This window comes from Cololabis saira, chromosome 5 (assembly GCF_033807715.1).
Source record: "Cololabis saira isolate AMF1-May2022 chromosome 5, fColSai1.1, whole genome shotgun sequence".
NCBI lineage: Eukaryota > Metazoa > Chordata > Actinopteri > Beloniformes > Belonidae > Cololabis > Cololabis saira.
The window spans coordinates 34770700-34783754 of NC_084591.1; the positions used below are offsets into that span (position 1 = coordinate 34770700).

Sequence of the window (13055 nt, forward strand, 5' to 3'; positions counted from 1 at the left end):
GACAGGTCACGTGGTGGTGCTCTTCTCTGATTGGCTGCTGGCGGTTGTTTACGGAAGTGGCGGAGGGGACACGGCACAGCACCGGCACGTTAACCAAAACTCTCCTTGATGAAACGCTGATATGGACATAGACGACCACGTTTTAAGACTAAAAACTGATTTGTTGAACTCTTCCGGGACTTTACGGGTTCTTGTTGGCGTGACAGGAAGCGTGGCAGCCTTGAAGCTGCCTGTTTTGGTATCCCAGCTTCTACAGCTCCCTGGGGTCAGCTGTTTGTTTAATTCATTAGTTGCAAATTTGTTATTGTAGTTTCTACCGCATGACACTTTATTATGTTTAACACGCACCGAACGCAGTGATACAGTTTGTTTCTTAACCTGTGTTGTTCATGGCCTCATCATCACCGCCAGATGGGGTCAGTGGAGGTGGCATCAACACTAGAGCAATATAATGTGCCATTTTTGCAGAGCATTTGGTCAAAACTTCACGATTTTCTTTTACTTTACATCGTCTATTCTAAACTTAGTTTAACTAAGTATATTGTAAAAAAAAAAAAAAAAAAAAAAACATTTTGCAATTGAACATTTACTCGGTAGAATTGAACCTGCTGAATTAGTTATTCTGAAATGATTTCAAAACATGTACAGTATAGGCTTTCATAGGAAACAGACGGGAAGTAAAAATGAAGTAAAAAAAGAACACGAACATAATCAATTTCTGCATATATATATATATATATATATATATATATATATATATATATATATATATAGATATATATATATATATATATACACACACACACAATAGAGCTCAGATAATACAGTTAAGTGAGACTTCAGTGTCCTTTTGTCTGTATAGAAGTAGTTTTTATGCAAAACTGCATGAGTGCTTCCACACCTTATGCTTTCATAGGAAACAGACGGGAAGTAAAAATGAAGTAAAAAAAGAACACGAACATAATCAATTTCTGCATATATGTATGTATGTATGTATGTGTATATACATATATATATATATATATATATATATATATATATATATATATATATATATATATATATATATATATGTGTGTGTGTGTGTGTGTGTGTGTGTGTGTACGGTATATATATATATATATATATATATATATATATATATATATATATACATATATATACATATATATATATATACATATATATATATCTATATATATATACACAATAGAGCTCAGATAATACAGTTAAGTGAGACTTCAGTGTCCTTTTGTCTGTATAGAAGTAGTTTTTATGCAAAACTGCAGAGTGCTTCCACACCTTATTGCCAATGGGTTGGTCTGAAACCGTTTTGTTTTGTGCTTTAGGTGGATGTACGAGTAGTCACCACAGAGCATGCCAAACACTTCTACAATCCTGCAGAGGTCTCAGTCCAAATCTACAGTGACGAAGATGAGTGGAGGGTAAAATTAAACTTGGTTCAAATGTTTTGTGCCCAAAAGCAGAGTTGGTGTCACTGTGGAAGATTTCTTAAATATGTTTTCTAATCATTTGATGATGTAGTGCAGATAATCACTACATAATACTTATCTACAGCTCATGTGGCCTTTCATGCTTTTTGAATTGAATAGAAGAAAGTAGAATAGGCAAAGTCAAAACATGTGAATACAGTTGTAGCATGAGTTGTAAAGTAGTCATTTAACAGCATTCAAGTTATTTAGTTTTGCTTTTGGAAAGTTTGTGAAATGTGTCAGGCATTCCAGGCAGGAAGTTGAGAAATAAGAGTCTCATTGGTTACTTGCCAAACTTCCTGTCTCTTGTTTAGTTGTGGACACAGAGATCTGACCCTGTTCTACACATTGAGCTGAGACGCTGGGCAGACCTACTTGTCATTGCCCCCCTTGATGCAAACACTCTTGGAAAGATTGCTAATGGCATTTGTGACAATCTTTTGGTGAGAAATGGAATTATCTGTTGATCATCTCTTAAAATCAAATACCAAGAATAATTTATATCAGTTTCACTGAAATCATTTCCTGGTTGTCCTTTTTAAGACATGTGTGGTTAGAGCCTGGGATGTCAGTCGACCTCTCCTCTTCTGCCCCGCTATGAATACAGCGATGTGGCTGCATCCCATCACAGACCAGCAGGTCTCCAGACTGAGAGAGTTTGGATACGTGGAAATCCCCTGCATTTCTAAGAAGCTGGTGTGTGGAGATGAAGGTGTGTTTTTTTCCTACTCACTTATTTTGTATATGTTGTAAATATAACTACATATATTCAAACTTCAAATGAACATTGAATGAACAGAATTGGGGAGGGGTAACACAAGTATGCTAACTGCTGCCACTTTGTTGTTGCACAAAAGCAAAAATGCTAAATCTATTTGAAAAATAATACCTTGCCTTGAGTAAAATATGTTGGAGAAACTGTCATACTGTGCATCTGCATCTGCGTCTGGAGGCATTGAATCTATAAAATATCACAAGATTACCACACGGTTACCATTTTACAGCATAATCTGAACATTTCGAAAAGAGCTGTCTTTAGTGTATTTACTCAAGCACCTGCAAAAAGTGCACAGACCTGATGAGCAGTGGCATACTCATCAGGGTTTTATAAACATTTATAAAACCCAGATGAGTATGCAACTGCTAATCAGGTCCGTGCACTATATATATATATATATATATATATATATATATATATATATATATATATATATATATATATGTGTGTAAATTCAGTTAACAAGCTATCGATACATGTTTGGTTTAAATTTTATTTTACAAGTTGTGAAAATTTCAGTGTTTTTCCAAATTCCCATATCGGAGACATGCTCTCTGGTGACTTGTCACCACTTTTAGTAGTATTAATCATTTTGTTCAGGTTTTGTTGTACAGTATTGCCAAGACGTGCTCGGTTTTGTAGCTTAATTTGCATGGAAACCAACGATTTTCAGGTATGCTTCACTGAAATACAGTGGAACTGTGGACTCATCTGTTATTACTCTGGTCATGACATGCACGTTCTTGTTGAGGAAAGTCTTCTTTTTTTTCTTTTTTTTCATAATCTGTCTTTTAAAGAGGTAATGTTGTTGGCAGTTCAGAGGAGATAAAGGACTGCAACTTTAATCTTACTAACATAGTCAGACAGGAATTTTAATTTGATTTGAAGAGGATGTTCAGGGTAACCTCCCAACCCCGTCGTCATGCCTGCAGACACAAACAAAACCTGATCAACATGTTTAGATATGGGAAGCCGAGAAAGTGTACCCTTAAAGGTATTTATTCTTATACTAGGGATGTGAACATTTAAATAAAATGTTAATTGACAATAAAAAGTAACATTAGTTACTTTACTTAAGTGCACCCTTGATATCAGAAAGTAGCAAATAGCTGGACTCAATACAGTTAGACAGAGTCTGCAACAGGTCACTCAACTGAGCTAATGAGGGCCATTAATTAGAATCAGGTGTGTTAAAGCAGAGAAACGTCTAAAACGCGCAGGACACCGGCCCACGAGGACCGGAATTGGGGATCCCTGACTTGAGGAATCACAGGGATCCTCAAGCATTGCACAATATGAAGTTCCAAGTTGTGAGGACATGAAGCACTTCCTGATCATAGGTGGCCCAGTTTCAGAACAAACATCACTGCACGAATCAAAGGAAATGGTTAATGCCAGCGGTGTGGGAGATCTTATCAACTTGTTCAGTGCACTCTGTAAAAAGGATGTCCTCAAATGATGCTTGATGTGTTATTGTAGATTATATGGCAACGGCATGTGCCCTGTAGTGTAAGTTCCTTTTCTTAAGACGCTCTTGTGTAAGTGCTTCAAATTGCTTGTAAGATTGTTGAATAGTGTCTAAAGCCTCCTCATCCCGGGCAGCGGAACAGTATTTGTTTCTTTATTTATTTACAACTCTTAAAAAAAAACCTTAAGCATATCCACTTCATCCAGGATTGGGTTTTGTCTAAACCTCTTTCATATGTCTCATTCTGTTCTAGTTTGTACTTTGTGTGCACGTGCTCATCTGCACCATTAATGTTTCAGATGAGCCCAAACCATTAATGTTGAGTCTTAACCAATAAGTCTCTATAATTGTTTTTTTTTTTTTTTCAATTCAAATATTTATAGAAATAACACATGCATGCTTGGCTGACACTAACACTGAGGTTTGTTTCAAAAGTATTTTATATATATATTAAATGCTACCTTTTTTTTTTTTATATCACGACCCACCAATCAAATTCCTTCATTCTCGCTACACAAATGAACCTTTGAACCGTCCTCGTGTACAATTTCATTGGCTCGCACTAGCTGCATAGCCGCCATTTGAATGGCTGACACAAGCTGTGACGTTCGAAAAATCTGAGAATCCCCTCGCTTTTTATGACGCAATGAGCAATGCTGCAACCGCAGTGCACAGAACCCACAATTCAGTTCAGCAATGCTTGGCGTCACCCGATTCGATGTGAATGGATGGTGACCCCAAGGACACTTCCAGCACCGGTGTGTGAGCCAAACGTTACATGCTCTGTTACTTCCTCGCGAGGTGGCACAGTGGCACAACAGCAGGGCAACGGAATGGGGCTTCCCTGGAGGGCCGCTGTCCTGCATGCTTTTGATGTTTGTCTGCTTCAACACTCCTGATTCAAATGAATTGATCATCATCAGCTTGTCCTCAAGGTCTGCACAAGTCTGTTAATGAGCTAGTCTTTTGAATCAGGGAAACATCTAAACCACGCAGGACAACGCTCCAATAAATAGGCATTTCTATTTTAATAGTTTTCTAATTCTATTGTATTTTTTTCTTTGGTCTAGGTAAAGGCGCCATGGCGGAAGTATCAACGATTGTCAGTGTTGTCAGACAGTATCTGCAGAAACCAGATGATTCGTCAAAGACAACATGAGGGTCAAGATCACATTGTTCAATTCTGCTGATACCAACATGACAGGTTCTGTTTTGATGATTACATTACATTTGATGATCAGGCCGTCATTGACTGGCATCTGTAGTTAGAAGTGTTTTTGTCAAAGTACGGCCCCCTTACTTGTCATTCTGAGGCTGGTGGACCTAATATCTGCACAGCCTCATCAGCATGAGTAATATCGAGTACCCTCACTTTTGGCTGCCAGCTGTACTGTGCTACATTTGCCTTTTGTCTTTTTAATTATTATTGAACTAAATAAAATTTGCAAGCCTTAAAGATGAAAGTTGAAAAATATTTTCATTTAACCTTGTTTTTGTTTCTGGATTTGTTTTTTTTGTTTTTAAAAAAGGAAAATATGTGCTCTAAAAATATTAAACATACTCAAAGCAGTGCAGCAAGGTTGCACTTCAGCAGAGGAGTTAAACTAAAATTGGTGAAAGTATTCAATGTGGACATCCGTCTTTTATGTTGCTGTGAGACTTATTGGGTTAATTAGAAAAGATAAAGCAACAGAACCTCTTCTCATGTAAGACTGCAGAGTGCTGATAGCTGATGTCTCATTACCATTAATAGCCAATAACTATTAACATTAGAAAAGATTCAACTCTGGTTAGTTTGTGCAGACCAGATTATGTCATCGTTTTTGAAACCATTTTAAGCCATGCTTTAAAAGCCCTCAAACGATGTCCAGAATGATTTATGATGAGCTTTTTACCCACCACTCTAAGCACCAAAGGTCAACAGTGAAATAACCCAGGGATCACAGCAATAGTAGACATGTTTACTGCTGTAAAAGCCCCAATTTCCTGGCAGGTTCTACTCTGCAGGTAGTTCCGTCTACTTGCAGAGTAGACAGACAAGTGAATGGCAAATCAAGCCAGGCAATGATTTTCTTACATGAGTGAGTAGCGGCTCACAAGATGACAGCTGTCCTTCCTGTGTTAAGTTAAGAAATTCACATTTCAGGCGATGATCTGCTTTGTCGTCTTTGCTGCATTATTACTGCTTGTTGGACAAGCAAAAGTACAGATAAGTTTAGACATTGTGTTTTGTATTTGATTAGGATGTAATGAGATAATGCAGTCTCCAACAATTGTTCTATCCTGTAAGTGTTCTTGGGGGAAAAAACTTACAGTTTTGCTCCTCCCCTCTCTTATATCCAGATGTATATATTTTTTCATTTTCATTGTTTACATCTGAGCTGAAGGGAATTTGCTTTGCAGATAACCGGGTGGGGGGGGGGGAGGGCATTGTTGTTGAGCATTCAAGGTTTAGAGCACATGGAGCCTTATAAATAGCTCCTAAAATCTAAAGCATCATTTCTTGACCAGTAACCTGTGCTGCTGCTTTTGACATCAATCATATTCTGACAAGGGGAGGAGCATCAGCGAGGTGGAGTTAACAGCCAACAGGTGCACTGAATTTGAATAAACACACTGTCATAACTGCACACGAATAAAAACCCTGAGGCGACATGGAGTCAGAGGGAACTATTTTGCTCTGTAGTACATGGTTTCAGACAGAGTTCAGACTTGGCCCTCATTGTTTTGTTGTGTTCAAAAATGTACAATACAAAGTCTTCGAAAAGAGGTTAACCTGGCAGCACACCAGCCCATTACACTGCCGTCATTGTATTATATCACCACATGAGTAACTAACTGCTTCATAACTCATTCACTTGCTGCATCAACAAAACCTTATCTTGGGTTGTTCATTTAATAAATGGCATCTTGTTGCAACTTGCAGTCTGTTACAAAAGTACACGGCACATTTCATAGACCTGTTATACAGTTACAAGGCTTCAGCTGTGAGTCACTTTATCAGTAGTTGCATGTGGAGGAAGCAAACCGGGATGTAGGGGTGGTAAATAGTGTTCCTTATTAAACAAAGGAAGTTTAACAACACTCAGTCGCTATTATTTCCCTGTTTGTTGGTTCCTCCATCGCTACTCTATTGCCGTGAGTTAGGTGCGTCTTTAGGCCATCACTGACGACTGTTCTTGGCTCCACGAGCAAAGAACCAAAGGGAAAAAAATGCGACATGAGAAGAGAGAAGGTATGAGCTAAGAGAGCAACATTACAAATGGACTAGCAAAGGGAAGATGGAGTATGCCAGCAAAAAAAAAGGAATACAAGAAAATCCAGACATGACTGAAGTTGGATAGTATTGAGCACTGAACAATGACATTTGTTAAGATGTTTGAACTGAAACTGAACTCAAATCCTTATTATACAAATATTTGAACAATTTGCAGATGAAATAATGACAGGAATGCAAACTTCTAGCAGATGAGATAATAAACTGCTCTCTAAGCTGTAATTATTCACACATTTTTACATGCCACAGTCACTTCCTTTGACATTAACTGCTTTTATTTTTCTGCCGACATAAAGGGCAGACTTCTGACGTCCTTCCAGTGGAGACTCTGCCCATCAAACACTGAAAGGTGGTTTTAATGCTGAAACACGACCTCAAATTATTTACTGGAATCAAACTAGCTCAGAATTTATTAGTTACCTGAAATATTTAGAGACAGGCTTTTATTTTCTTCTTGTTACTATTGTAAAGATGTAATCAAGTCATATTTTGTGAAAGGATTTCAAAAGTGCTTTAACAAAGGCTTCAAAAAGAAAAACCCTAATACATGTCAAAGGTCAACGGTGACGAAACACAGGGATCACATTTGTGCGAGACATGTTTACAACTGTGAAGACTCTCCATCTCTCAGCAAAGCGCGATGAGCCGGTCTGGAGTGTGTCCACACTCCAGTCTTCCCCCCAGAGCTTTATTGGTTTATCAGTCGCTCAAACGAACTTTCCATGGGATTGAAGACATGAAGAGTTTGATTTAGTGGCATCTGAAATGTTGCGGCATTCCTACACCAAATATCAGTAATATCGTACTGAAGATGTTTGAGCGGTGCTTTTGAATATCGGTCCAAGCAAGAAGATGCAAATGTTTGTGGTGAAGAGGGAGCTCACCACTAGAGATGGCACCAACACAAAGAGCCTGCTGCAAGTCCAGGACGAGTGAATACACTACTCGGTTTACACCGGCACAACGGTTTCACTAACTCGTACACCAGGGTTTGTTTTGAAGTTTCCTTGTCCCAAAAAAACAACATTCCACAGTTAAAACAACCCTAGGGCAATGGGATTTTATGTAACGTAAACGTTCACTGCGGAACAAAACAATGTGAAACGCAGCATTGAGTGAGAATAGAATATAGAGTACATTTGCAGTAAAATGGAAATTATGGAGCACAATCAAATTACATCAACAAAGGCATCTTCTTTCAGTCAACACCACGTTATTTGTCTGTACAAATATACATTAAAATCCTGAAAAAACCTAGCCTGGCCAGCCAACTTCCGACTTTGCTTTCTGGGGGGAAGTACCGATGGACGCAGAATAAACTACCTCTGGATATCCCTGGAAATGGATGCAAGCAATCAGAAAATGGAAGCATAAGACATAGGCAGCACAACAATCCGATTTCATATCAGCAATACATCCCATATGGCGCACGGTACAGTAGGAACGTCGTGAAAGACTTATCGATCCAAAGTTTTATTCACAAGTCTATCACCAGCTTGGTTGTTTTTGAGTAGTGCTGTTTCTTTCACTCTCCTGTGAGTCATTGCACAAAGCCTGCCCCCGCTCCATTGTAATTGGTTTGGTAAGATTTGTATTATTGGAAATGGATACGAATCAGAGGATTTGCAGACCCAATTCACAAGAGGGACTTTTTGTGAAGTGAATCAGTACCGAAGGCCAGGCTAGCTCAAACGACTTCAATAGAGGCAAAAGAAGAAGAGTTCATGGCCCGACACTCGTCAGTTTCGTCCATATCTAAACATTAATCCCGTTCTATGGACAGACTATACACACTCTCACTTAAGCGTAATGGCATTTTTGAGTCTTGTCAGACATAAAATAGAAATGTATTTTCACACAGCTTTGTTGCACCAAGTGATAACATTGGCCCATCTCAAGACTGCTTCGATCCACAACTCTTTGCTAATTATAGAGCTACGGTTGCTTTAACTGTGGAATAGTTTCACACTTTTAACCATCAGATGGCAGTGCTCATTGATGCTGACAACTTGTCCAAATCCAGACGGACCAGGAATAATGGAGCTTTTTTCTTCCCCACTCCGGTGCAGCCCTGGCCTTCAGACTACAGCCCCTCTAGAAATAAGCCGAATATTCCTAAATTTTGTCAAAATTGTCTTGTTTTAAGCAAAAATGTCTATACCAATGGGGTAAGAAAAAAGAAAATAGTCACATTTTCTTGAAACAAGACATTTTTACTTTCTGAGAAATTTGTTTTTGCAGTATATTCATTAGTCAGTTGTGCTAATAAATCTGTACAAATTGTAAGTTATTTCTGTAATTCTCTGGATTTTTACAGAAGTCCTTTACACTATTAAAATGTGTACTGTTAGCATAAATTAAAACTTGAGCTGCTTTTGTGTTGCCTCTGCTGTCCAGAAAGTAACTTTTTTTTCCCTCTGATATCGTTTTATCTACCTTCTTACTGAATCTAGTGGAACTGAGAAAAATTTGCTTTGCAAATGAGCTCGGGGCCTTGCTCCTGTTGGGCCTCAGAGGCTGCGGCACATGGAGCCCTGTGAATGGCTCGCTAAAGGAAGAGCATCCTTCCCAGAGCCATAACCTGTCCTGCTGCTATTGGCTGCTGCGAGAATCTTTTAGTGAGGCCAGAAGAGCATGACATCAACCACATTCTGACGAGGAGAGGAGTGCTGACGCGACCTGACAGCCCTGCAGACTTTACAGCCAGCAGGTGCGATTAATGGGAATGAACACCGTGTTCCCACAACTTGGGAAAACTTGAGCGAGACTGTGTCCAGAGGTGATGTGAAGTAATCTGAGGTGAACCTTTTGAGACAAAACATAGTTTTCTCTGCAACTGCAATTCATTCTTATCAGACAACGTCTCAAAGACAAAGAGGTCTTTTTAAAAGACTGACCCTAAGGCCACTGGCTCCAAACACAATAATCATAGTGCTGTCATCATCCTTAACAATCACCGGTGAGTCATAACTGAGCCCTGCTTTATGCATCCTTAATTTATTGAGAATGATTCACTCAAGTATTTATCATTTGGTTATTTGAGTGTGTATACAGTTTTTTTTTCTTTTCCAGAGGATGAGCAATCTTTGAGAGCTTTCAGCTTTTTATTCTTGCTTTCGTCAGACATAACTAGCTTTATTTAATAAACAAAAATGCCCATGGTTACAAGGTTAACCTTGGTGAATAAAATTAGACACAGGAGACACAGACACGACTTTAAAATCTGCACACCGTGCAGGAGAAGCTTTTTTTTTTTTAAAGCTCCAACCTAAAGGGAATTTACATCACATCCAACATGATGACAAAGCTAACTTATTTGCCAAAAAGAAATCACATCCCTGGGAGAATGATTTCGGATTATTTCCATGAAAATCACCTGAATGCATTGTGAAATCTCTCCACGTCACATCAGTAGAGTTTGTGTGTCTGATGCAAGTCAGTCTCCATGCTCGTTGAGCAGCCTCTGGCCTCAGGGGGTGAGAAAGAGGGTTTCATCAGAAACTGCGTCCTCGGAGATCACCTGCTCAGCTCCCCTTGTCACCACAAGTCACTTTACTGTCTCTGAGATGTGGTAAACACCTTCTGGTTTCACTCAAACGTATATCTGCGTGTGGTATTTAGCTGGGTTATAACGGTTATAGCTCGAAATGTTGTGCAACTAAAAAATATGGTGTGATCTAAGAATTTGCAATAAAAATCATGTCACTAACAAAATGTACAGAGATATTAAAACAAATACCGAATCAACAAAGCTGCCGCACTTGAAATATTTTCATTTTTAAATATAAAAAGGGACAAGAACTTTAAAAAAGATGATTGCCAAAATGACTCTTTTTGAATTTGTTTTCTATTTTCAGTTTCTTTCCTTCACAATGTATATAATGAATATTCATATTGAGTTTCCTAATTCTAAAGTCATTTGATTACCTTGCAAGTTACTCAAATTGATATTTGTAGATTATAGATTTCATAAAAAAAAGTTAGGATAAATATTAAGAATAGAGAGTTGAGCATCAGCCGAAGGGGGAATATTGTTTAAATGAAATCAGTCAGACCTTTAAATGTGTAATCATTCATATATGTGCCAATGACGTGCGTGAGCATCTACAAGTGCTTGCATGCATTAACTTTGCTTATTTTTTTAAGATGAACTTATATGTACTTTTTCTATTTTTATCTTCACCTCTTTTTTTTTTGCACAGTGAAAATAAAAGATTCTGATTCTCTCTGTTGACTTGTGATTTTTCTCCCCTCTCATATGTTTGAAAATGTATCCCCTGATACCCTTTGTTGGTTAGCCTGTGGATGTAATGCCATGGTTACTGGAGATGGGTGGGATGTCAGGCGGCTCCGTGGGGGAACATAACCCCTGGCTCCGCAGCCCTCCTGCCCACTAGAGGATCTCTTTATCTGGGAGGCCACTGGGATTGATGGAAGTCTTGTCTAGACTAAACTTTGGCTGCCCCCACAGGACACGTAAATTATACTCCAGCCCACAGGTGAAGGAGGACAGAAATGATGCAAGCGCAACAATAAATTAACTCACTGAGGAGCAAAATCAAGCAAGAGTTGAATAATATACATCCACACTAAATCCTTCAAATAAGCCCTATGCTGGTAAAACATTTATGTTTTTTTTTGTTTTTCCCACAAGTGCCATGGATGAACCAAAAATGTTAAATGTGGCTGGTGACATAAGCTAAATGTCAACAGCTGTTTGCTGCAAGGGCAGACCTGATTTTAACTTTGCTCAGCTAAAGTAAACCATTAACTACATTAGGATGAGGTCAACAAATGAGCAAACAAGGTGTTCTTTTACTTTGGTGTTTAATTTTAACCACCTTTTAATTTCATCCTATTCTTTTAGAACCCGTTATCCTTATTCCTTATTCTTCTCCAAATGTTTGCTGAAACTTTCTGTGAGCATCCATCTGTAGGAGCAGAGCCATAGATGCAATATAAAACTCCTAAAAGGTTGGATTTAGCCTTATCTGTCTGTTAAATACGGACAGAGGGAAACCAGGCACAGGCGTGGGGCTGATATGATTGTAAAGTGGTTGGTGTATTCAGAGGACTTTTGGTCTTGAGATTCCCAAACTTTTATTGGCAGTAGTGACATTTGGGGCAGGGGCGTCAATTGGGTATGGCAAGGTATGGCAGCCGCCACAGCTTGGCTTCAAGGGAAAATGTAAATGTTTGTTTTTTAAATACATTTATGGAATTACTCTGTGTCCATTTGTATTGATTATTCTATTACTTTATACATATAGAATAACTACAAATGCAAATCAGAACAACATGATCGATTTCACTAGTTATTATACACTGCAAAAACTTAAAATCTTAACAAGAATATTTGTCTTATTTCTTGTTAAAATGTCTCATTTTTAGTCCAAAAAAATCTCATTACATTTAAGACAAGACTCAAAAACAACCATTTTCACCTGTTTCAAGTAGATTTTCACTTAAAATAAGTGGAAAAATCTGCCAATGGAACAAGATTTTTTTGCTTGTAATGAGAAGATAAATCTTGTCCCACTGGCAGATTTTTCTACTTATTTCAAGTGAAAATGTACTTGAAACAGGTGAAAATGGTCAAATAAGTTATTTTTCTGGTGATGAATCTTGTTTTAAGTGTAATGAGATTTTTTGACTAAAAATGAGACATTTTAACTAGAAATAAGACAAATATTCCTGGTAAGATTTTGAGTTTTTGCAGTGAGCGAGACTGCATTTGAAAAAGTTCCAATTTTCTTGACCACACAGATCAGCTACATAAACTTCTGTGATGAGTATTTGCTGTACGTGTTGATTGATACTCTAGTTAAGTTCTGTGACTCGTAACCTTGCCATACCTTAGCTTCCACTGAATTGACGCCACTGATTTGGGGCATATCAAATTTCCTCTGATGACTTCATTTCTCAGAAGGGTCATTCAGATTAAGGAAGAAGGAGAAGAAGTGAAACCCAGAGAAGCAAAAAGTGCACACATGAGTGCTACAGTATATGTCAGTGAATAACAATACATCTTTTTTTTTT

At 38.2% G+C, this 13055-nt stretch overlaps 1 protein-coding gene across 1 annotated transcript; it reads left to right on the forward strand.

The window, feature by feature from the left end:
• The first annotated feature begins 61 nt into the window (after window positions 1-61).
• Window positions 62-5224, forward strand: ppcdc (phosphopantothenoylcysteine decarboxylase). The gene is made up of 5 exons (XM_061722613.1): window positions 62-265; window positions 1350-1445; window positions 1808-1936; window positions 2037-2205; window positions 4810-5224. The coding sequence occupies exons 1-5, from the start codon at window positions 122-124 to the stop codon at window positions 4896-4898; spliced, it is 627 nt and encodes a 208-aa protein (XP_061578597.1). The 5' UTR covers window positions 62-121; the 3' UTR covers window positions 4899-5224.
• The last annotated feature ends 7831 nt before the right edge of the window (window positions 5225-13055 follow it).